Source organism: Procambarus clarkii, chromosome 7, assembly GCF_040958095.1.
Source record: "Procambarus clarkii isolate CNS0578487 chromosome 7, FALCON_Pclarkii_2.0, whole genome shotgun sequence".
NCBI lineage: Eukaryota > Metazoa > Arthropoda > Malacostraca > Decapoda > Cambaridae > Procambarus > Procambarus clarkii.
In genome coordinates this window covers 11030854-11058184 of record NC_091156.1, presented here as the reverse complement: position 1 = coordinate 11058184, position 27331 = coordinate 11030854, and the positions used below count along the sequence as shown (strand labels likewise).

Sequence of the window (27331 nt, the reverse complement as noted above, 5' to 3'; positions counted from 1 at the left end):
CGAGGATACACTCAGCAAGAATTCACTCAGCAAGAATACAGTCAGCAAGAACTCACTCAGCAAGAATACAGTCAGTGAGGATACACTCAGCAAGAATTCACTCAGCAAGAATACAGTCAGTGAGGATACACAGCAAGAATTCACTCAGCAAGAATACAGTCAGCAAGAATTCACTCAGCAAGAATACAGTCAGTGAGGATACACTCAGCAAGAATTCACTCAGCAAGAATACAGTCAGCAAGAACTCACTCAGCAAGAATACAGTCAGCGAGGATACACTCCCTTCTAAATAACAGACGTCAACATGGTGTCATTTTATTTTTCCCAAAGAGAGATACATTACAGTAGATAATTATGCACATGTCACTATATGCTCATGTCAAAATATGCAGACGTTGGAATTGTTCTCTAGTAAATATATCGGGTATTATGATACATGATTAAAGCAATGGTACTCGACATGAACTCATGAGTAGTTAAATGATACTCAGGCTGGAACAGAAATCGTAAAAGATCATCAGGCGAAAATAGTCTTCGTCCCTGTTTTCAGTTTTTTCTTGTTTTTCCTCCCTAAATGAGAAAGTGAAATCGCAGCATCTGGCGTTCACAGCCTGCAGGCGTTCACAGCCTGCAGGCGTTCACAGCCTGCTGGCGTTCACAGACCATCCTTCCCCTGTACATGTACAGTCCAACACAAATAAAAAAACAAATACAAATAATAATAATTATTATGATAATGATAAAGTATGGAGGCTATACAATGGGATCGATCTCACATTCCTGAACTTCCCACACTCTCTACTGATATCGGAGTGAGAGCGGATACCTGAGTGTGGACTGGTACCCGAATGTGGGGCGGATATCTCGGAGAACGTGGACTGTGGTACTGGGTAGAGCCTTCCAAACGCTATTTATGTCTGATAGTACTTCTGGCTGAGATACTTCATCGTGTTTCATCTGCTGTGGCGCAAGTCCGATCCCAGTACATAGCTTCAATATTTAATAACAGACACATTACGTTTCCTGTGATTACATTGTGTATAATAATGAAAATATTAATATATAAAATCATAATTAATATATAAAATCATAATTAATATATAAAATTATAAAATATAAAATCACAATTAATATATACAATCAAGTAGAGCTTTCATAATTCCCATTCATAGTATCACAAATATTTCTTTCCAGTAGCAGTTTGGTTTGATTTGCTGGAGGAACAGAGTAGATATGGGTACGCGACGACATGGATGGATACCTCCCAGAACAGGTGCGTGGGGATAGACAGGCCCACATGTACGCGGAGGCATGAATACCCCCCGGGACAGATTCGTGGGGCCCAGACACGGCAGCAAATACAAGCAGGTATGTACCACACTGCCTTTAAATTTGCTGTGTCTTCATCCCTGTTTATGTTGACGCCCTCGACTCCACTAAACAATCCGATGTCAATCAGTAGAAAACAAATAAATTATACATAGAAAAGCAGACCCGTCAAACCATCTCATGAAGGCCAAGAGCCCAAAGTATCATTCAGGCCACCTCACCAAGGTATAATCAGTACACCTTGCTATAAAACACCACAAGGAGTAAGTCAACCTTGACAATCGACTTGAGAATGGTCCAGGACGGACCCAAACGTCGTCGTCCCTTCACCTTCTAGTGTGTGGTCTGGTCAACATACTTCAGCCATGTTATTGTGTCTCATCGCCTGCACTCAGACATGCTGTAACGATTAAACCTGCTTCACCTAGGCACAGACCTAAATAGATTAATCAGTCCAACTCAATTAGGTAGCCTGCACCGAATCCTTCAGATTAATTCACCAAGATACAGCCTGCATTGAAACCACTTTCCCAAGTCAGAAAAATGAATTAAAGAGGCCACCTCGCAAAGACAGATTACAGTGTATTAATCAGATTACCTTATCTAGGTAGTGACTGCAATGAACAAACTCACAAAGGCAGTAACTACCGTCATTTACACAGAACTGTTCACCAAAACGCAAAATAAATTAAGTCAAGCAGATGACTCACCAAGACAGATTACAATGCGTAGGGTGATCCTTCACCAAAATACACCGAACAATATCGTGCTAGCAGGCACTTTTTTTTTTTTTAAGACACACCCGATTCAGATGCCTTATATGCTAAGATTTTAATGTCAATCCATATACCTTCTTAATTTACAAATAATAAGGGAAGAAAGTATATGATACAAGGAATATAGAAACTACTATGCAAATTTGTACCATTCACAGCGTATTTTTATATATAAATATATATTGTATCTACATATGTGCATCATCAGTCATTAACATCCTGCCACGTTATAAAAAGCAGTTTGTATTCTCCTCTGTGTTTGGCTCTCCGTGACACTTTAGAAAACACCTAGTTTGATCAGCACTGTTGTAGCTAGTAAAAATGTTTCCATATATATATAAATATTCCTCTTGTGACATCGGCTCTCAAGGCAGCCATGAAGTACGTTAGCGATGCGGCAAATGTTATATAAATACCATACATGTACGTCATTTAAAGTAAAAGTTGAGTACATACAGTCAAGATCTCCAATAGTTTGTTTAGAAGTACTGAAAATGTGAGGGATGTTTATCAAGTAGTCTTCACAGTGTTTAAGGTACAGCCACGTATTTTAAAGTTTCATCTGATATGCTTCGGCTTTGCGCTTTTATGGCCCTGTTATACACTTTTTTAATCCTTTTTCTATCTACTCTAACCAGTTTATTATACTTGCTCGTCGCTCTTACTCTGAAGAATCGTTAACTGGTATCCTTACTAATTACTTTCCCGTTGGACGTGTTCATCAAGTCCTCAAGTCCTCTTTTCTATATACATGAATAAAGACACTTAGAATACTGATTGCAACAAGAGATAAGTATAATTTTAACATAAATTCCCTTATAGATAATAATTAACTAATATATGGATGAACGGAGGATGATACATTTATCGTAGCTGGGACAAGACGGAGGATACGGATACAGGGACACACACATATTACAGTGTTCACAGCTCCTGCTGCTAAGCAATGCCTTGATCAACACAATTAGCACAACATTTCACCTAACAGATTACTGTAAATAACTTTAATCCATATTCAAATCACGGTAATTATATTCGACCTTGCAGCAGTCAGCAGGTCTAGTTGATCGACCTTGTTAACTGACCATATAGTAGTAGGTTGGACCAGTTAACTGACCATATAGTAATGGGTTGGACCAGTTAACTGACCATATAGTAATGGGTTGGACCAGTTAACTGACCTTATAGTAATGGGTTGGACCAGTTAACTGACCATATAGTAATGGATTGGACCAGTTAACTGACCTTATAGTAATGGGTTGGGCCATTTAACTGACCTTATAGTAGTTGGTTGGGCCATTTAACTGACCTTATAGTAGTTGATTGGGCCATTTAAATGACCTTGTAGCTATAGATAGACCCAGTTTATTTTTTTTATTACTCAGGTAAGTGTATGGAAAAATTATTACAAATTGTGTAGTTCATGTTGTCAGTAGAACGGATATGAATATTAATTGTCTTAATGTTCTACCCATAAAAATATATTGGTTCTGTATCGTTTTTACTTGAAACATGTAAAGACGTCCACACTATTCTTATATGTATCAGATTTTCTTGTTTAAATTTCACAAATCACACTTGTCAGTCTATTCATTCTCTGTGGGATACAAAATTGCTTCTAAGTGCACAAATAGTGTTAATATGTATATTTTCCTCACAATGTTAACCCATTTTGGTGGAATTGTATTATATTAACAGGATACGTGCAACCATGATACTGTTATTCAATCTTGATGTTGTCATTCAACCTTGAAATTATTACACAATCTTGATATTGTTATACAATTATAATGTCGGTTTATAGTTTTGTCATATTCTAAACTCTCACATTCCTATACAATACAGTAGTATATAATACGGTAATGTATAAAATATTTTAACATAAGGACACATCGGTTTTAAAGTGAATGTATGCAGTATACATTGGGGAAGGGAGTTATTTGTTCATTGCCCGAATATTTGCTGTGACACCTCAGTTGTGTGGTATGGAACCAAAGGAGAGATATTCTATGCCTTTATACAACAACATCAGCCATTAATGCCTTCTTTATCATAGAATGACGGCAGCACTCTTAAGATTACCACCTTGAAGGGTTTTCAAGTAAGGATCCATGTTGTAGCGGCCAACCCTTCAACGCGAAGGCAACACCCCTTTTCTCAGATAGTTTGTGAGAAACCCGTCTCCATCTGGTGCAGACATTAACTGATCTGCACACAGTTTTCCTGTTCTGTAGATTCACGTGAACACATCATCTGACGCGTCTAACGCTATCAAGGCTTATTTGAGAGACACAATGGGCTTCAGTGTTCAATTCAACTGAATCTCTGATAAAACAGCAACCACAACAACATTTAAATATTGCGATCACTAGTCAAAGAAATTATCACTTAGGTTTTTGCCATTAAAGGCTCGAGAGGTGGGTCCGAGAGGGACCGGAACCGGAGGACCATTGATAAGTTTCTTCAGCTTTACGTGTTGGGCCCTCTTGTTCTTGGCCTGAAGCTTGTCTCGCAGCTCCCTCAAGTGCGCCTCCCTGCAACAAACAAGCCAAGTTAATAGAGCAAAACAGACGGATTTCTTCTTGTTTAACATTTTTGTGTGCAAAATTCTTATTTAACAATTTATATCAACAAAGGGACACGGCAAACTAATAATCATTCTTACACTGGACAATGCATCTGTGTTATGAGGATCCAGACAACCCTTTCTAGCCAAATATGCAATTATCTTTCACTAAACCTGCTTAAAATTAGAGAATACTACCCCAATACACACATTCACACACCATCAGGGATCGTATTGACGTAACTGATTTATTTGTAGGGATTTATTGAGGAGGGGATGCTCCTATCCCTCCCGGATCCCCTTAAGGTCATGAGACCCTACCTAACTAGATCCAACCCAATTCCGGACTCAGTTGGGTCACATCAATGACTTCTTTACAGTTGGGGGACAGGGAGGTAGGTAGGGTTAAGGTCAAGAGTATAATTGGATTGATTCAAAATACGTCCATTCAATTCTAAAACAATTTTGAATGTATATTGTAGTTTGTATTAGCAGGTAAACATAGACAGACTTGTTACAAAATCACGTTTGGCAGTTGTAAACAATTTCCAATGTTTACCTGAATGTAATGATTAAGGAAGTTTTAATTTGACACAGCTATACGTCTTGAAGATTATAACGTTTGAAAACTCTAAATTAAATTACACTTACAAAACAACACATATTTGACGTAAAAGTACGATGTAATTTTTGCTACTAAATATTTTTGCTTTAAAATATTTCACGGGTGATTTCTGACCTTTTCTCGAGCGCCGAATCGTTCTGTTTGGTCATCTTCTGTTCGAGTTCAAGGCGCCGCTTGTCCTCCGAGTCCTCCTTCTTGTAGAGGGACGCCATCCGCTCCTTCACCGACTCCAGCTCCGCCTGCAGGTGTGACACATGGGCTGAGCATTCTCCTCTCTCGAGTGTCGTTGTTGTTGATGAAGATTAAGCCACCACAAAAGATGGCACGGGCATGAATAGCCCGTCGGTGGTAGATGTTTGGGGTGAATATGATCTTAGGTCGTGTGACATCTTGCTCACGGGTGTGGTTGCGGGAGTTTAAAAGTGTGATGAGGGAGGTTGTGTTTGTGTGGGTTGTGATGTGTGGAGAGGTTGGTGGTAAGGGTTGTAAAGTGTGATAAAGGTTATACATAAACCACAATATATGAGTGCATCTTCTACCATTAATGTCACACTCCCACTGTCATTCTTATCTTCTTGATGAGTTGCGAAATAAAGAACGAGCCATAAGAAAGAGAGGTATGACACAGGTGAGATAGCAAAGCATAAGGAACAACAGAGGCATCAATAGGGGCATCAATTAATAAAGTGGCAACTCTCTTTGTACGCTCTGACGTCATATGTCAACACGTAGCCGAATGCCTGTGATCAATGACTTTCATTATTTTCAAATAAAATCGATTTTTTTATGTATTTATTTTAAGACTGTACTAATGGTATTGTGATAAAAAAACAGAATAATTCACATACCATATTTGTCTTATGTGTTAATCTCTTATCACTATCAAATCGGGTTATCTATTGATGAGTAATTATTTCTGCGAATCAAGATCATTGTTGACCATTCAATGATGTTATTTTTATCTATTGTTCCACCGTACTTCATTTGTTAAATAATCCTAATAGAATTATCTGCATATTTTATATTATTTATTCAACTGTTCGGTCAATTTTACCCCTTTGCTTGTTGCCTGTCACTTTGTATCTATCTATATGTTATGTATCTTAAGACGTCTGCCTGTCTGTCTCACTGTTTACATGACTATAATGGTCAAATATTGAAAGCGAGTGTAGTCTACACAAGGTCAAAACATCTTTAATTTTTACTGATGTTGTCTGCTTTGGAACTCCAAACGGCAGTAATAATAATATTATTAATTATTATTATTATTATTATTATTATTATTATTATTATTATTATGTAGCAGATAACAGGTAACTTGAGGCCAAGGCAAATAACTTGAAGCAGAGGATAAGGAGACAGACAATATGGTAAGAAACCCTTAGCAAAGAATAAAGTAAAGAATAGGTGACGGAGAGTACGGTAGAGAACGGAAGCGTGAGAGAGCAAGACAGAAGTGACAGGTGTTGACGTACCTGTCTCCTCTCATTAGCCAGGTGCATCTTCATGGAGACGTCGGCGTGGGTGAGGTCCCGGAGGCTGTGTTTGTTTCTCTGGGACTCCAGATGCTGCTTCGTCTCCTGCGGCAGGAAGTCCTGAAGGAGGAAAGGTTCGGCGGGTCAGTCGTCAGGCGCTGAGTGCAAGTCAGGGCAGGATGAGCCCACAAGCGATCATATTTGGTCATTAAAAGGTGAACCGGGGTGGTGAGAGGTCCTTTGGGTATAAGGAAAAGCCATTTGTTTTGTTTGGACGTAGGGCCAGGAGCACTTGACTTGTGACTCCTGTTAGCAGACCAAGAGCTTTCTATTCCAACTGCTCTTCTTAAGGCTTCCATTACTAGTTTCCCCTGGTATACCTGATATACCTGGTTGTAAACCGATTGAGGCGTCGCAAATTGGTTTACAACCAGGTCCATGATTACTGCAGAGTGAATACGGGAGAACAGGTTTCCCCTGGTCAGAATTCAAACCCAAACGAAATAGCTTTCCAGCTTCTCTCTCTCTCTCTCTCTCTCTCTCTCTCTCTCTCTCTCTCTCTCTCTCTCTCTCTCTCTCTCTCTCTCTCTCTCTCTCTCTCTCTCTCTCTCTCTCTCCCTCACCTTAGGCTTGAACTTGCCGCTGCCGGCAGACTCCGTCTGTGGGGTAGCCTCGATGATCTCGTAGGCGACGCCCCTGCCAGCCTTCTGTCTGGAAGTGGTGATGAAGCCCTCCTCCCGCAGGGACTCCAGGATGGACTGTTCCTCCTGACGGGCCTTCTGGTACCCGCTCAGGAGCCGAGGGCACTGCTTGCCTGTCACCGTCAAGTCTACCAGCGGTGACGACGGAGGTAGTAATGAAGATCATAAAAAGAGAGATGATAATAATTATAGCAAAGAAAATAATATCAATAATGATGAGAAAATCCGTTGGAGCTGTGATGAGGGTTCGAACCAATGTAGGGGGTGTTCCCAGGCATACGTTTTAGACGACTAGACGACGACATGGTGTAAGGTTCCGCCAAGGTTCGAAACCCAATACACAGCTCCTACGGATTTTCTCATTGATACAGTCACGTTAGTGTGCATCAATGTGTATCTGTGTATCAATAATAATAATAATATTGATAGTGATAATAATTATACCAATACACAATACCTTATGCAAACTCAAAAAAATAATTAGTTTTCAAGTATACACGTAATACATTAAATTACGTTAATAATTATAAGCTAAGCAATTATGATAATACATTATATAATTACATAATTTGTCAAATAATCATTATAATGTGTAGCACAAAGAAGGCCAATTGGCAGCTGCAAATTTTGGTTAAAAGATTATTTAATTTGTTCATGGCTTTGTTCACGGTGTTGCACTCTGCTTATACAGCCTTGGTGATGATAACTTTATTGTTTCAGGATCTTTGGCAAGTTTTATATTTTGTGTTAGCTATCTATGGCAAGTCATTGCAAATGATGATAGCTATTACTATATAGAACCCTCCCTGGATGGGCATTACTATATAGAACCCTCCCTGGATGGGCATTACTATATAGAACCCTCCCTGGATGGGCATTACTATATAGAACCCTCCCTGGATGGGCATTACTATATAGAACCCTCCCTGGATGGGTATTACTATATATATATAACTACTATATATATTACTACTATTTAAATTACTATATATATATACTATATGACCAACGTTCTCCAACAGGGGAGGGTTCCCCAAGGTTCTTCAACAGGGGAGGGTTCACCAAGGTTCTTCAACAGGGGAGGGTTCACCAAGGTTCTTCAACAGGGGAGGGTTCACCAAGGTTCTCCAACAGGGGAAGGTTCACCAAGGTTCTCCAACAGGGGAGTGTTCACCAAAGTTCTCCAACAGGGGAAGGTTCACCAAAGTTCTCCAACAGGGGAGTGTTCACCAAAGTTCTCCAACAGGGGAAGGTTCACCAAGGTTCTCCAACAGGGGAGTGTTCACCAAAGTTCTCCAACAGGGGAAGGTTCACCAAGGTTCTCCAGCAGGGGAGTGTTCACCAAAGTTCTCCAACAGGGGAAGGTTCACCAAGGTTCTCCAACAGGGGAGTGTTCACCAAAGTTCTCCAACAGGGAAAGGTTCACCAAGGTTCTCCAACAGGGGAGTGTTCACCAAAGTTCTCCAACAGGGGAAGGTTCACCAAGGTTCTCCAACAGGGGAGTGTTCACCAAAGTTCTCCAACAGGGAAAGGTTCACCAAGGTTCTCCAACAGGGGAGTGTTCACCAAAGTTCTCCAACAGGGGAAGGTTCACCAAGGTCCTCCAACAGGGAGGGTTCACCAAAGTTCTCCAACAGGGAAAGGTTCACCAAGGTTCTCCAACAGGGGAGTGTTCACCAAAGTTCTCCAACAGGGAAAGGTTCACCAAGGTTTTCCAACAGGGGAGTGTTCACCAAAGTTCTCCAACAGGGGAAGGTTCACCAAGGTCCTCCAACAGGGAGGGTTCACCAAAGTTCTCCAACAGGGGAGTGTTCACCAAAGTTCTCCAACAGGGGAAGGTTCACCAAGGTTCTCCAACAGGGAGGGTTCACCAAAGTTCTCCAACAGGGGAAGGTTCACCAAGGTTCTCCAACAGGGGAGTGTTTACCAAAGTTCTTGATGGGATTATGGGTGAGAGACAGTCGGGCTTACCAAGGTTTTCGACAGGCGTGAAGTCCGCCTCGACTCTCTTGATGAGCTCCGGCGGGGAGTTCTCAGTGATGACGAAGGAGTAGTCGTCATCCAGGTCATAAATACCGGAATCGCTGGAGTCGACACTTCTGGCGGAGGTGGTGGTGACGGAGGTGGGAGGCGCTCCGGGCTGCTTCAACCACGACGCTCTGCCTCTTCTGCAGTCCAGGGACTCCTGTGGATGAGAGAATATCTCGCGTTAATACGACCTGCTGGTGGGAAGGAATTCCTGGACATAATATCTCCTCTGGATACTAAACCTGGATGTATTCGCTCTTCATATCTTATTTCATATGCAGATTGAATTTTTAAGCGTCATACGCTGGAAGTCGATGTTCTTTACAGGCAAAGCTTCACGTGATAAATTTTGACTATGGGTGATAGAGGACTTGATGTAGAGTCCATTTCATCGATATCTACAGACGTGTACATGTCGTAGAACTACCAATATCCTTCCCTACGTAAATGTCGTGGAATCTTTTCCATTCATCCCTATGTAGGTATACATCTCGCAGAACAATCTCTTTTGTTGTTTGTTTAAGATTCGTTACTTGGAACAAAAACTTCCAAGTAGCACGGGCTATGGTGAGCCGCAGGGCTGTGTGTTTCCTCAACCATCTCTATCCTCAGCTACTTATGGGTAATAATTATGAATGTCAAAGAACCTTTACCATTGTCTACTTAAGTATCGAGTGAAACTGTGTCACCGCCGCCCACACGTTTCTATTTAAAGCCAGGCATCTCCTTCGGATCTCTCTGATGTGAGTCGGCGTCATTGGCCTCAAAGGGTACAGTAACATTTAAGTGTCAAGGCTGTTGCCTAATACACCTCACCTGCTCTGTTCAGGGGGTGGCGCGGGTGTCAGGTATAGTGGCTTACCTTTCCTGGGTATTCACCAGTCGTAGAGATACACCACACACAGAGTCACTATACTTTATATCCATAATACTTTGCACTATTTAATTGTAATTCATGACCCACTTACAACTAACCTCATCACACCCTTACTTGCCTGACCTAACAAAACCTTCACCTGTCTCACCTCACTACACTCCATTTTCATCTTTATAAACACATTTGGTTTGACAAAACTTTTACTGACAAATTCTTATTTGCGTACGAAGTCTACTGTCATCTTGTTTCTATATATTACCGTATATATATATATATATATATATATATATATATATATATATATATATATATATATATATATATATATATATATATATATATATATATATAAACTATTTGCATATATTAGAGATAATAAGTTCAATTTTAGTGAGACTGAACTTCTGTGATTGAGCTAACGGGCCAACCAAATATCTTAGATTCGTTCAATTTTAAGTTCAGCTAATCAGGACAGTTTTGATTTTGAATTCTATTTAAAATTTCTAAGAATTCGCAGTTGTGAATGACTTACAATTTTGTCGCTGCGTGTGGAGACCCTCGTAGAACACTCGGAAGATTCTTGCATGGTTGGAGCTAAACTGAGTAAGCTGCTGGTAAGCATGAAGAGTATAGCAGTGCAACAGAACGCTTAGTCTGGCAATATCTTCAACGGGATAGTGATGGGTCTGAGGACACTAAAACTATCCTCCACTAGCATCCAGGAGTGACGCCATGGAATAGCGTCACTAGCTGTGATGGTGTCTCTGCCACCATTGTAAACACAGTATCTATCAAGAGCTGCCACAACACAGCACCGAAGGCGACTGAGCGCTAGGCAGTATCTCGTCCAGGTAAAATTACTACATCACAGATATTCCCAGCAAAGAGCAACTCGCGCAGCCGCTCTCGGAAAGGGCACTGGGAGAAGATCTCACGTCACTATAGTAGGTAGGTACCATCCTTTTATCTCATAAGAACAATCTGGCTCGGTAAGTGTGAGTATTAGTAATTATGGGCATCATGGAGGTGAATGTACCGGAATCAACTGATGTTTGCTGATCTAACGCGGTGTGAAACATTTTTAAGCGAATGATCATCTCCCTGTCATTATGTTGTGAAGAGGTCAAAACATACAGTGATATTAACACGTGGGTGGTAACTATATTTTTGTGTCTGTTAATATAACGCCACTCACTACAGGAATATATTCACAGTGTTAGTTGGGAGTTGATCATAGTATCCTAACTAATTTTTTAAACAGTTAGTAGTACTCATCCTAGCACAAGGAGAATGTTGCATTGTTGAGTGAAAGACAGAAAGCGCATCTATGTTGGGAAGTTACTTTATAGCATAGTGAAGAGTCACCAGTTGCAATGTGCTCCTGGCGGTCCGGGTTCGAGTCACTTCTGGGGTGTGGCGTTTTCATTCGCATATATGCTTGGGGACCATTTAAGCTTGTTCGCATTTTTGTTGCTCACGTGGCCCCACTAAAATGAAGTGATTTGATGAAATAGCTATGCCCAAGATTACCATCAAAGTGCCGCCGGGGGGGGGGGTCAAATAGCTTCGGCTATCACCTCCTTATGTGCGGTCGCTGATGGCCGCAAAACTATAAATAAACGAATCAAATGGAATTATCCCTTTACGAATTTTAATCTCATATCAGAACTGTCCTCACTTTAATAAGACCTAATTGAATTGCTCAGATTAGGCAAAATTGTAATTATTTTGAATGATGCCCAACCACTTGGACGGTCGGGAATTGAACGCCGACCAGCACGAAAAGAAAACCGTCGCTCTACCGTCCAGTCAAAAGGGCTAGGTAAAGTGATCACAATTTCCTTGATAAGAACCCAAGAAAAAACACTGGAATACTGTTTTATCTCGGACTCAGTTTGGAGACCGAAATATTTAGTGTTTTTATCCAGTATTTGTGGGATGTGTGTGTTTTGTTTTTGTCTTCCATTACTGTGACTTGTGCTCCGTTCATTTTGGTTCCCATATGTGATGTAATACAACGAATTCAGAGAGAGAGAGAGAGAGAGAGAGAGAGAGAGGGGGGGGGGGCAACGGTGGGTGGCGTTCCATATGCGTGATGTACGTGTCAGTATCGAACAGTGTTGGCACTTCTCGGTCTCACTCTCTCCCACCTTTCCCACACCCCTTCCTATCCCCCCTCCTCCCTCCCTCCATTCCTCCCTCCCTGCCTCTCTCCCTACTTCCCCCTCATCCCCTACCCCCCTGCGCCCCCCCACACACCTCGCCGCGACCTTCAGGAGGCGGGACCAACTCGCCCGATGCCTGTCAATAGTTGATGACCTGTGGCAGATCCGTTGAATACCAGAGTTTGCGACAATACAGTAAAATACAACACCATTCAGGAGTGTATGGTTGAACCATTGCACTGGCCTGTCTGACCGTGCTGAAGTACGTAAGTAACTGAGGGACTCAGCGTTGCTCGGGTGAAGAGCAGGGGAGGGGGGAGGGAGGGTCACATATTCACAAAAAACAACCTAAAATTTTATAAAATCTTCATTAATATGGACCAACCCTCTCAAGTCCCCTCCAGGGTTCCACAAACCCCAAAATTCATGTTATGGAGGCCTATCTGAGGACCCTGGGGGTTCCTCCAGAACCCTTGGTGTGTAGAAGAGGTTTTCTTTTATGCCAAACTTAAGATAGTGATAGTGCTACAAGTGACAGAATGCTTCTACAAAGGTTTCCAGCGCAACAATTGTTACGAATCAAAACACTGTCATCATGAACGCCCTGTATCCCATGACCTTACTTGCACCACATGGTGAGGCTTTGTCAAGTATTTGTATTATACAACTTTGGCGACGCATTTCAGGAACAGCTTAAAGGGTGGTTTCTGAATCATAACAATTATAGGTAAACACAACGTCCAGGAAGCGCGTTTAAGGTTAGGTTAGGTTGCCATTTTCCATCTTCACTTCCAGATCTGTCTGTCTACTGGCCTCTGTTTTTCTCTATTTGTAGTTTATATTTCCCCCCTTTCTCTCTCTCTCTCTCTCTCTCTCTCTCTCTCTCTCTCTCTCTCTCTCTCTCTCTCTCTCTCTCTCTCTCTCTCTCTCTCTCTCTCTCTCTCTCTCTCTCTCTCTCTCTCTCTCTCTCTCTCTCTCTTTCTCTCTGCCCATTCTTTAACTGTTAATTGATGAACATATTGTGATATATATATTTTGTTGTATATTATACATTCAGCCAATATCAACGTATATACTTAGAAATAAGGCTAATAGTAGTTTATGCTACAATTTATAGCTAATAGCAGTGTATATACCTACATATATAGTAAATAGTATATACTAAGCACTAATCAGAATTCGATATGCAAAGAATACAATTTTTCACAATTGATATTGAAGCTGAGGAAGGATTGTGTTTTGTACTGCTACGGGCAAAGTGTGATAATTAGAAAATGTCTGTTAATTTGCTCGAGATCAGTACACAATTGTTCATGTCACTATAAATAAGTATGTAATTATCAAAAGAAGGTACCAAGCCGGACAGACTATGTAGCTATAAGTCTATACAAGACTTATATCTTGGGTTATCTTGAGGTGATTTCGGGGCTTTAGTGTCCCCGCGGCCCGGTCCTCGACCAGGCCTCCACCCCCAGGAAGCAGCCCGTGACAGCTGACTAACTCCCAGGTACCTATTTACTGCTAGGTAACAGGGGCATTCAGGGTGAAAGAAACTTTGCCCATTTGTTTCTGCCTCGTGCGGGAATCGAACCCGCGCCACAGAATTACGAGTCCTGCGCGCTATCCACCAGGCTACGAGGCCCCCGTAGTTATATATAGTTATATAGTTATAAGTAACTTATAAGTAAACTTATAAGTCTATAAGTTTAGCAGTCCCCGTGGCGTAGCGGTAAGACACTCGCCTGACGATGATTGAATGACAAAGATTAAGTTACCCAAAAGGTGGCACGGGCATGAATAGCCCGTAACTGCCTGGGGCCAGATTCACGAAAGTACTTACGCAAGCACTTACGAACGTGTACATCTTTCTTCAACCTTTGACGGCTTTTGTTACATTTATTAAACAGTTTACAAGCATGAAAACTTCCCTTTCAACTGTTGTTATTGATATAAACAGCCTCCTGGTGCTTCGGAGCTCATTAACTGTTTAATAATTGGAAACAAGGCCGCCAAAGATTGAGAAAAGATGTACAGGCTCGTAAGTGTTTGCGTAAGTGCTTTCGTGAATCTGGTCCCTGGCTTTTCGCAAGCGCTTTGCCTGAGTTCATATGCTGGCCGGGTTGGATTTACTAAGCGCCAATTCATAACTGTAGCCCCTGTTTACCCAACAGTAAAATGAGTACCTGGTTGTTAAACGATTTGGCGGCTCGTATTCCGGAGAATATTAGGATTAAGAACCTGCCCGAAACGCTATGCGTGCTAGTGGCTGTACAAGAATGTACTCTTGTATACATAAATACAAAAAAATAAATAAATTAAGATATTTTTTTATAACATTTAGCCAGCGTTATCAGCACCTAGTGCCAAATGTGGGAGCCCATAGCCTCGGAGAAGAGAATAAAAAGTATTCAGAGATAAACTTGAAGATATTCCCTCCCTCCCTTTTTTTTCTTAACATATAACTTTTTTTTTAATATTCAAGGAGAGTTTAACATCACAAGTTTATATATAGAAAATATAAACACGTCAATATAGCGATCAGTCATGCCTAAAAACACTATCATTACATACTAAGACACGCAAATGACGTTACAGGTTGCGTGGCCACTTACTCACCTGAACATTCCTCACCCAGTGAGGCCCTCAGGCCCGTCACGTGACACTCTAAACCGTATACCCTGGAAACACAAACCGTAACTGTCTCTATTTTCAGCTTGTTACAACTTGTAATAAAATTGTTGCATCTTGGCTTAACGTGTTTATGACGTATTAGAACGTTGTTACAACTTGATATATTGGTTGTTATAACTGGTTAGGAGGTGTTAAAACTTGTTCGAACGTTGTACCAACGTCGTAGTTTCGGTGTGTGTTTGGCGGGATACTGCGTTGCCGCTCTGTACACCAAGTGTGCATCAAAGTGAATATTCGCTTTTCTTGAGTGATATTGACGTGTATAATAAGCACCCTGTCATCCAGACGCTATAGTACCTATAGTGACTGTGGGCTGCAATGTGCAAAATTTAGACTGTTGCACGCAAAAAAAATAAGTTTCATTTTTTGTGCTGTTCATGTTTTAGAAGGCGTGAGGGGAAACAACAATAATGAAATTAAATTGTCTAGGTCTTGTATAGCACATGTTTAGTAAATTAGTCCTAGGAGTGCGTATATTAGGCCTAGGATTTTATATTTAGGCCTGGGATTTTTTTGGTTTAGAGGTTGGACAGGCTGCATTTGATTAATGGTTAGTCCGTTTCAGTTTTTGTTATACCATTTAATTCCAACATTACAAAAAGTTAACTTATTTTGAGTTCAACATTCAATACTTTGAATATTACATCGATAGTAGCTATAGGTACTATCATTTTGGAGGACGAATTATGTATAATATTATGTATAAGACATTTCATACACATTATTCTTTAAGAATAATGTGTATAAAATAATAATAAAGGGTGGAGAGGAAGCGACGTCAGGAAAAATAACACATAGCATCCCATTTAGTCTAATATGTATTCTGTATTTTCTGTATTGCGAGTACAGAATATACATATAAGTCCATTTATAGCAAAATGAACAATTAGTTTGCTAAACTGTAGTTTTCAAGAAGACACCTTGATGCAGCTACTGTCATATGAATGAATTAAGCTACATGCACAAGATTTCTGCACATACGACACTGATTTTATTTGCGTTTCGAAATTTTCATCAAAAAATGGCTCCAAGCCTTATGGCTTTTCATCTCTTGTCGATGGACAAAAAAGAGGCCTTGCGAAAAGTAAACACGAAGCAAAAGAACCCCGGGTTACACCTGAGGGTTTCTAAGACATGTTCTTCGGCTTTGTTCTAAGACTTGTTCCATGACTTTGTCCCCCAAGTGTAACCTGGGTAGCCTAAGCTACTCTATCCCTTCGAGATGTATTTCTTTCGTGTCTCAATAAACATACTTGAACTTGAACCTGGAGGACAAAGCACCAGGACTTACCCTGCACAGAGGACTAATCAAAAGGGCTATCTATCGACATCGAGTGACCCCCAGACGATATAAATATCAGGCATCCATCGAACAAGATTCGTGCCTGATAGGAAAAATATTCAGCAATTCAGAGGGCGCCTAACAGCTGGGTGGATAGCGCTTCGGATTCGTAGTCCTGAGGTCCCTGGTTCGATCCCCGGTGGAGGCGGAGACAAATGGGCAAAATGTTTCTTTCACCCTGATGCCTCTATTACCTAGCAGCAAATAGGTACCTGGGAGTTAGACAGCTGTTACGTGCTGCTTCCTGGGAGTGTGTAACAAAAAAGGAGGTCTGGTCGAAGACATAAGGCCAAAAATTTTCGTACTTGAAAATGGAAGCGGCTGGCGAAAGTGACGTACTATCCCGTTTTCTGTTTTGGGTCCTCTGACTTTGTTAGGTTAGAAGGGGACACTTTAATTTGCCCGATTTCTTGATGTAGGGAAACCTTAGGAGGACGGGCTGGCCCATCAGGTCCCAAGGGGCTCAGCAAGTATCCAGGAGCTCAGCAAAACCCACTTATTCCGCCCTAAGATCTAATCGAAAAACGTAAAAAAAAAAGATCCACTTGCCTGTATCCCAGAAATCGTATAAATCCGGAGTGGTGGAGAGAGAAGTATGAGTCCCAACGGGTATAATCTCAACATGTTTTCCGGCTCCCTTCTGGGCAGAGCAGAAAGCGGACGCCCAATGATCGTCGAGTTCAGACTGGGAGTCATTCTCAACGCTAAAACGCAAATGCAGTTCATAATTGTTTATCAAACGTCATGAACCTAATCCGAAGGTTGCGTCGTTTGACCCCTCCCAATGTGACGTCAGTACAAGGCGGTCTATACTGATGTTCATCACGCCATAAAATACCACTATGGTTATCAACAGACACAAAACTCCCCAAATAAGTGACCATTTTAAATGACACATCTTCTGGACATGGGCGATCCAGCGCTCTGGAATTCATGGCAAAGATTTAAAACATATTCGTAACACAACCTCATCACAAACCGGAAGCTATATTCGACCTACTGAAGGTTTACCCGAAGAACCCTTCCCTTAGTCGCCCTGAAGGTGTACTTTGTGTGAGCTAGTGAATCCATTAATTCCTGCAAATGTGAAACGCAATATCTGCCTCAACTGACAGTTGATGGCAGGACGCAACACTATTTTACCGCTCTCGTAGCACGGAATACATCCATTTAACTTGTCGTGTAAAAGGAATATAAAAGTAGCTGTACCTGGGATCGTCCTGTACATCTTCTACCATCAACTGTATCAGTAGCTATTTCTGTATCGACATTGTTACTAGTGAATCAGTTATTGAAAGTGAAACCCAGCCAGTTTGTGTGATCGTCGACGCCCCCTTCCAAATCCACAATCACCCCCACATCCCACCGACCACAATCACCTAATGACAGAACATTGTGTTTCCCCCAATTTGACTTACCTTCATCATGGTATGTTCCATGTTGACGCACGGCAGGAAAATGCTTTTGTCCCTTAACCTTGACCAGAGCAAATACCAACTGGTACGTTGGTATGAACTTGCAACACGTAATGTCAATTCAAGCAGAGTAATAATTATACTTCCTAGAAACGCTCACTGTTTGGTATGCTGTCAGAGGGGAGTGTGGTGGAGCCGGGTGGTGGTCCTGTTTACTGTCTGAGGGGAGAGTGGTGGAGCCGGGTGGTGGTCCTGTTCACTGTCTGAGGGGAGAGTGGTGGAGCTGGGTGGTGGTCCTGTTTACTGTCTGAGGGGAGAGTGGTGGAGCCGGGTGGTGGTCCTGTTTACTGTCTGAGGGGAGAGTGGTGGAGCCGGGTGGTGGTCCTGTTTACTGTCTGAGGGGAGAGTGGTGGAGCCGGGTGGTGGTCCTGTTCACTGTCTGAGGGGAGAGTGGTGGAGCTGGGTGGTGGTCCTGTTTACTGTCTGAGGGGAGAGTGGTGGAGCCGGGTGGTGGTCCTGTTTACTGTCTGAGGGGAGAGTGGTGGAGCCGGGTGGTGGTCCTGTTTACTGTCTGAGGGGAGTGTGGTGGAGCTGGGTGGTGGTCCTGTTTACTGTCTGAGGGGAGTGTGGTGGAGCCGGGTGGTGGTCCTGTTTACTGTCTGAGGGGAGAGTGGGGGAGCTGGGTGGTGGTCCTGTTTACTGTCTGAGGGGAGTGTGGTGGAGCCGGGTGGTGGTCCTGTTTACTGTCTGAGGGGAGAGTGGCGGAGCCGGGTGGTGGTCCTGTCGAGAGGAGTGTGTGAACGGTGTGAACTTTGGCTGCACACTGGTCCACAACGCTGGACCTGCCTAATGATAACCTTCATCTATTCATTTTCTAATCATGTCTCTTGCTTCTTAAAGTCTATATCTCCTGCTTCTCTGTTTCTATCCCTCTCTGTCTCTTCTTTAGCCTTGTTTTCTTACGCTTCTCTTCATCTAATACTTCGTCTCGCCTGTTCTCCAGTTTATTATTCTCCACCTCCTTTGCAACTCGTGGGAACTCTCCTTCTGGCCTACTTAGCTAATGATATGCAAAGGAAGCAACTTGCAAACCTTCATTGTTTACATGCCATCACTGTGCGTCAAAATAATAACATGTTTGTTTACATTCGTTAGGCGCACGTGCTAACAGGCATGTGTACACACGAACCTTAACATGCTGGTGAAAATGTACACACACACACACACACACACACACACACACACACACACACACACACACACACACACACACACACACACACACACACAAGCGCTTGAGTAAACACAACCTAATATACGAATACGTACGCTCTACGAACACACATATATATGAAGACGTGTATACAGAGGCAATGAAAGATACAAAAACTCAAATACGCGTTCATAACAAGCCCTTGAACTTGGTTCATCACTTGCATCATAGAGGCAGGCAAAGGGCCGCTGGTTAATATTTGTTCATACTCTCCTGGTGGAACTCCTGACGCAGGTCGATACATAGCACTGTAGCAAGACCCTGAGGTCCTCCCCCCTACTGTTACAGTGCTCACTGTGTCACCGTGCATCGTGGGAGTCTTGGCAGGAGACCGACCTATTGCTGCTTATTAGATATTTTATCAGTTTAAGCTACAGTTATGAGGAATATTAAGACGATACTTCAGTGGTCGTTTTGTACAGGTATTTGAGCCTATAAACATCTCTAGATTTATTAAGGCAATACCACTTGTTTATTGACGATCGAGCAAGTATACTATAGTCCTAATCATAGTTTACAATTCAAGTAAGCTCTCAAGTGTGTATACACCGAAAAGCGGGCTATACCTCTTTACTCACCTAGTTATATTTGCGGGGGTTGAGCTCTGGCTCTTTGGTACCGCCTCTCAACTGTCTCTGTGTGAATATCCTTACCTGAAAGCCAGTGAACACCATTGGTATGCATACGAGGATCGGAATCGGTTTGCCGCAGACACATGAGGTATAAACTGCTCGGGTAGTTCCAGGAGCTCGTTACAGCAGGTGTTCCGAGAACATGTCGACCCAACTTGGGACGAAAGATTCGCATTGGACGGGTAAACGTGTCGTCAGCGACACCCACAACCGTTCTCTAAGTTCTTGTTCTTAGCGCCTGGTGAATGTGGGGAGTAAGGAAGGGAAGAATAGCTAGGGTGAAAAGGGGGAGGAAAAGGAAGGGAAGAAAAGATGGGGGTGAAGAGGAAGAGGAAAAAGGAAGGCGGGAAAGAGAAAGGAGAAAGATTAAGAGAAAGATGAAAGGGAAAGTTGAGAAAGAAGGGGTAATAAAAGTATCTTAGAAAAGCAGAGATATGAAACAAAGGACTTAGGTGGGGTAGAAAGATAAGAGTTTGACTGATCCTTAAATATATAAATTAGAAAGCCTGTCTGACGGTCCGATATGCATTCGAACACCGTCAAACAGGAATTCAACAATATCTCTACATTGCTAACCAATTTAACCAGATAACTATATATAGAGTTCCAGCTCCTGGGCCCTGCTTTTAATGATTGTTGTGAATCAGTGTCTGTGCTCGAAAATTTGCTCGATAACTGATAAGGCTCAGTAGCTATAATGAAGTGTACTCAAGACGAAGAAGGAGAGAATGAGACAGTATCTCATTCTATGCCTTAGACATAGAGATACTCAAAACTATAAATAGAAACACCTTAGTAATGCATTTTCGTTTAAGCCAAATGATATACCAAATTATATTTATATGATGTCATAAATCCAGACACTCAATGGATTTATTACATCACCGTGATAAGACTATACAGACAATACACTCAAAATCTGTGTGTGTGTGTGGGGGGGGGGGAGGGATGGGGAGAGGGGGGGGGCAAGCAGGTGCGGTGTATTAATGATTGAGTGCCAGATTAGCTTCTTGGCAAACAGGCAGGCTCACTGATTGGCTGGTTGGTTAGTTTCCTGACTGGCAGATTGGTTGACAGACAGGTTGATTGACTGGCAGCCAGGCTTTCTGACTGACAAGCAGGGTGGCTGACTGAGTAACAGGCAGGTAGGTGGTTTTTCTTTCAGTTGCGCATGTACTAGGAAAGCCAACAACAGTCAGAAAAAAACGAGTATTCATATCTTTGGTTTCATGCGTGGCGTGTGAAGAGGGCAGCGAAGGCACGTAGGGAAGAAGGGCAGGCTGGAAGGCTCTGGCCAGGAAGCACAAAGCTCTGACTGCTTGCATACTGCATGATCTTCATCACATAATCGAACCTCGATCCTTAGGCTGTGGTGTAAGGGTGGTAAACCCCCCCCCCCCCCCCTGCGCACGACAGGATTCTTTCCTCTCTCTCCTTCTCTCCTTCTCTCCCTATCTCCCTCCATTTGTCTCTCCTGCTTTCGTCCTTCTCTCTCTCTCCTCTATCGCCTCTCGTGCTAGGAATCATTCTATCACACACGGAGTCAGTTAATATTACTTTAATTACTGCCCTTTCCGACCCATTGCCCTAGCCTAGGACAGTGGGTCGCCCTAGCAGTGCCCTCAATATACCGCCCACACACACACACACACGTGTGTGTGTGTGTGTGTACTCACCTAATTGTACTCACCTAATTGTGCTTGCGGGGGTTGAGCTCTGGCTCTTTGGTCCCGCCTCTCAACCGTCAATCAACTGGTGTACAGATTCCTGAGCCTATTGGGCTCTATCATATCTACATTTGAAACTGTGTATGGAGTCAGCCTCCACCACATCACTTCCTAATGCATTCCATTTACTAACTACTCTGACACTGAAAAAGTTCTTTCTAACGTCTCTGTGGCTCATTTGGGTACTCAGCTTCCACCTGTGTCCCCTTGTTCGCGTCCCACCAGTGTTGAATAGTTCATCCTTGTTTACCCGGTCGATTCCCCTGAGGATTTTGTAGGTTGTGATCATGTCCCCCCTTACTCTTCTGTCTTCCAGTGTCGTGAGGTGCATTTCCCGCAGCCTTTCCTCATAACTCATGCCTCTTAGTTCTGGGACTAGTCTAGTAGCATACCTTTGGACTTTTTCCAGCTTCGTCTTGTGCTTGACAAGGTACGGGCTCCATGCTGGGGCCGCATACTCCAGGATTGGTCTTACATATGTGGTGTACAAGATTCTGAATGATTCCTTACACAGGTTCCTGAACGCCGTTCTGATGTTAGCCAGCCTCGCATATGCCGCAGACGTTATTCTCTTTATGTGGGCTTCAGGAGACAGGTTTGGTGTGATATCAACTCCTAGATCTTTCTCTCTGTCTGTTTCATTAAGTACTTCATCTCCTATTCTGTATCCTGTGCCTGGCCTCCTGTTTCCACTGCCTAGTTTCATTACTTTGCATTTACTCGGGTTGAACTTCAACAGCCATTTGTTGGACCATTCACTCAGTCTATCCAGGTCATCTTGTAGCCTCCTACTATCATCCTCTGTTTCAATCCTCCTCATAATTTTTGCATCGTCGGCAAACATTGAGAGGAACGAATCTATACCCTCTGGGAGATCATTTACATATACCAGAAACAGTATAGGTCCAAGGACTGACCCCTGCGGGACTCCACTTGTGACGTCTCGCCAATCTGAGGCCTCACCCCTCACACAGACTCGTTGTCTCCTGTTGCTTAGGTATTCCTCTATCCACCGGAGTACCTTCCCTCTCACTCCAGCCTGCATCTCCAACTTTCGCACTAGCCTCTTGTGTGGTACTGTATCAAAGGCTTTCTGACAATCCAAAAATATGCAGTCTGCCCACCCTTCTCTTTCTTGCCTTATTTTTGTTGCCTGGTCGTAGAATTCAAGTAACCCTGTGAGGCAGGACCTGCCATCCCTGAACCCATGTTGATGCTGTGTTACAAAGTTCCTTCGCTCCAGATGCTCCACTAGTTTTTTTCGCACAATCTTCTCCATCAGCTTGCATGGTATGCAGGTTAGGGACACTGGCCTGTAGTTCAGTGCCTCCTGTCTATCCCCTTTCTTGTATATCGGGACTACGTTAGCTGCTTTCCAAATATCTGGCAGTTCCAAATATCTGTGTGTGTGTGTGTGTGTGTGTGTGTGTGTGTGTGTGTGTGTGTGTGTGTGTGTGTGTGTGTGTGTGTGTGTGTGTGTGTGTGTGTGTGTGTGTGTGTTTTATTGATTTAATGCTGCAGTTGCTTGTTGCTATCAATTGCACTATTTTCACAATTTATTTAATCTACGTTTGTACAAATATTATCATCGTAATTAAATATATATATATATATATATATATATATATATATATATATATATATATAACTGAAAACTCACACCCCAGAAGTGACTCGAACCCATACTCCCACAACTGGTATGTACAGGGACGCCTTAATCCGCTTGACCATCACGACCGGACATAAGGAAGTGATAGCCGAGGCTATATGAACCACTTCCCCGCCGGCACTCGGATGGTAATCTTGGGCATAGCATTTTATCAAATCACCTCATTCTTTGGGGCACACGTGAGGAACACAAATGCAAACAAGCAACAAATGCAAGCAAAATGCTTGTTTGCATTTGTGTTCCTCACGTGTGCCCCAAAGAATGAGGTGATTTGATAAAATGCTATGCCCAAGATTACCATCCGAGTGCCGGCGGGGAAGTGGTTCATATAGCCTCGGCTATCACTTCCTTATGTCCGGTCGTGATGGTCAAGCGGATTAAGGCGTCCCTGTACATACCAGTTGTGGGAGTATGGGTTCGAGTCACTTCTGGGGTGTGAGTTTTCAGTTGTATATAGTCCTGGGGACCATTCAGGCTTGTTTGCATATATATATATATATATATATATATATATATATATATATATATATATATATATATATATATATATATATATATATATTCGCACTCAACGATGAATACATGGCAAGCAGGAAGAGTGCAGCAACACACAGAGGTGAGCACAGGTGTCCCTTAGAGAACAGTAGGACCACAGAGGTGAGCACAGCTGTCCCTTAGAGAACAGTAGGACCACAGAGGTGAGCACAGCTGTCCCTTAGAGAACAGTAGGACCACAGAGGTGAGCACAGCAGTCCCTTAGAGAACAGTAGGACCACAGAGGTCAACACTGCTGTCGCAATATTATACAACATGACTTAGTTGCAGACGAATGTAAGCAGCTCTCTCAAGCAGTCGTAGTTTGTATAGAAGTGTTTGTTATTTCCCTTTTATGGGATCATATAGTGCTCTTGTGCAGGTGAACTATAGTCGGTTCTTGCTAACAAACAATTATTTCCTTGGAATAGTTCATTATATGGCCACACTGTATACCTTAGTCCAGTGTTGGAAGATAACGTAAAAAAACGCGACCTATTAGTTGAGATTAGATATACGCCACCCTCTCTAATTGGTCCCTCCTTGATGACTACTCGCACACTCTCTAGCCATGGAAAATGTATTTGAGTTAGCGAACCCACATGCTGTCATACATTTGTTGAGTGAAAAGGAGGATGGTGGGTAATCAGAGTTCGGCTCCAAGCGCACCATTCTCGATGCAAGGTCATTAAAATGGCACACTGAAAGGTGGGGTTCTCAGTCTCGTCCTCTCAACTTCCGTACTGATGCCTCCAGAGGTAGTACAGGCCTTGTACCTTCCGTACTAATGCCTCCAAAGGTAGTACAGGTCTCCCACCTTCCGTACTAATGCCTCCAAAGGTAGTACAGGTCTCCCACCTTCCGTACTAATGCCTCCAACGGTAGTACAGGTCTCCCACCCTCCGTACTAATGCCTCCAAAGGTAGTACATGTCTCCCACCTTCCGTACTAATGCCTCCAAAGGTAGTACAGGTCTCCCACCTTCCGTACTAATGCCTCCAACGGTAGTTCAGACCTCCAGGGGGGTAACCCATAAGGAGCACAATCGGATTTATTGCATGCTTGGGAGATTGGAATCAATACTACATATAATTTGCAAATAAGTGCAAATATTGTGGGCGACCAAATGGACATCCATCAACCACTACCAAGCAGAAACCTTCATAGCTGCATCATTGGCAAAACCAGAAAATCATCTTTTTCATAATAATCATTTAACTAACAGCACTAAATACGATCCAATAGACAAACAAATCAACTAAGAAAGTAATGTGCAGGAAATTTAACTAAACAACTAAACTAAGCAAACTTACTCCAGGGAATGGACCCCCCTACAAATTGAGACTGTATCACATGTTGTTGAACTGGCAGAGAACAGGCCCCTTTTCCCCTTTCCCCCTAACACACATCTCACCTTTCTCCTTAACATCCCCTCCCCTTCCCTTTCCCCTCTCTCTCTCTCTTGCCAAGTGCGTGACTGGCGTGAAGGTTAAGGTACACAGTTGCTGACCCCCTCCCTCTCTAGCCCCACACCCCTCCCTCCCCCTCTAGCTCTACACCCCTCCCTCCCCCTCTATCCCCCCCCCATTGCCAAGGGGATCGTCGTAGGTAGGTTAAATGGGCCAAGGTCACGCCGATCGACTCGTGGGGGTCATTACCTATTGTATTTAATGTTAAGAATTAAATGGGAAGAGTAATGGGAAGAGTGGAACGGGAGAAGAGGTAAGAGAGAAAGGGAAAAGGAGGAGAGGGAGGAAGAGAAAGCGAACAAAGAAGAAGAAGAAGGGAAAGGAAGAATAAATGGAGTGAAAAAGTCTTACAGGTGGGAGAGAAAATCCTGATACATAAGACAATGACAGAGATAACTGACTCAGGATCAAAGGAGAGGTTACGATAATTACCTCGAGGTCACAGTTCGACGTAATAACTCCGACACAACAGTCAAAAGTGATTATCGTCCAGTAACTGTGTGCCTTCACGGAAGTCAGTGACACTCGAGGGACTTCACCTCACTGGTCACTGTTGACTTGACATCATAATTGTTAAATTGTTATGATGACCTCAGTAACGGGGCTTTCTGGGGTTTTAAGTACGTGTGTGTGTAATTACCTAAGTGTAGTTACAGGATGAGAGCTACGCTCGTGGTGTCCCGTCTTCCCAGCACTCTTTGTCATATAACGCTTTGAAACTACTGACGGTCTTGGCCTCCACCACCTTCTCACCTAACTTGTTCCAACCGTCTACCACTCTGTTTGCGAAAGTGAATTTTCTTATATTACTTCGGCATCTGTGTTTAGCTAGTTTAAATCTATGACTTAGTGTGTGTGTGTGTGTGTGTGTGTGTGTGTGTGTGTGTGTGTGTGTGTGTGTGTGTGTGTGTGTATACTTGTGTTTACTGTGTCAAACAATAGCCCCTGAGCCCCGCCTTTCCATCTCCTGGTCGGTTAATGGTGTTTATTGAATCTCTTAGTAAGTTTTATTTTTGTATAACTCACGCTGAAGACGTGTGTCTTCAGACGTCTCTCCGTCTCACCTAATCCTTCAATTTTCACGAGGGACTTTTGTCCTACCTTTCTCTTTATTTAATATTTCCTCTTTGTCCACCCTGTCTGTTTCCCTTAACATATCTGTTAACATATTTTCCGTTATTACCATATTCCTCCGATTCCCCATTACTCCAAGCGTTGTTTGAATTCAATAATACTAACATTATCACATTACATTATTATTTCCTCATTGGTGGGAAAACATATTGTCGCATAACTCCGTATCTTTATATATTAAATGAGTCCTCCTTGTCAGAGAAGCATAATTTTTTTTAGATATTTTAGTTTTATCTTGATCAATATATATATATGCCAGTTTGAAGTATGTGGCTGATGTTATTTTGTTAATGTGTTCCTCAGGTGACAGGTCTGTTATTATATTTACTACCAGACATGGATATTAATGGCACATTTTTCTCTCGGTCAAATCGTTGAAGTATATCAGGAACAGAATGTGGTCCCAATTGTGATTCAGCAAAACACTTCTCCCAGATACACCAGCCTGGTTTCCAAGTATGAATAATAACCTCTGATGCAAGACTGTGTCGAACCCTGTCAATAACAACCAAGAAATAAACAGCCAGTTTACCAGTCACTCTTATTTTATCGTTAACATTTTATAGTAGAGTTCTAGTAGAATAGTGTTTTGTGACAGAAAGAAATTGGTTTATGTTGGGTAGGGGTCGTCTCTCGGTGTGCCTCTCTAGGACCTTGAAAGGTATGCTGATTAAATGACACTGGTCTTTGATTCAGTGCTACCTGCCCACCTCGCACTTTCTTGTATATATCGACTCCAAATGTTACCGTAGCATACATCTGCAGTCTTCAGTAACTTAGGAAATTTCATTCGTTTTTCGAAAGGATTTGAAGATAAGTGTGCAGTAGTGACTGAGACCCTCAGCTGCCTTTTTTTCTATATCCACGTGAGTTTCCGCCTGTTTTCACAGCCATCTTCCTATC

General features: G+C 42.5%; 1 protein-coding gene across 1 annotated transcript in view; it reads right to left on the bottom strand.

Moving 5' to 3' along the window:
* Positions 1–302: 302 nt before the first annotated feature.
* The window catches only part of LOC123761302 (uncharacterized), a 54374-nt gene continuing 27345 nt past the window's right edge, over positions 303–27331 (bottom strand). Inside the window, exons 2-6 of the mRNA XM_045747233.2 lie at positions 9444–9657; positions 7395–7600; positions 6772–6891; positions 5411–5535; positions 303–4639 (exon numbers count right to left, since the gene is read on the bottom strand). Coding sequence (XP_045603189.1) covers positions 4474–4639; positions 5411–5535; positions 6772–6891; positions 7395–7600; positions 9444–9657 — 831 coding nt within the window. The 3' untranslated portion in view covers positions 303–4473. The remainder of the gene's footprint in view (positions 4640–5410; positions 5536–6771; positions 6892–7394; positions 7601–9443; positions 9658–27331) is intronic.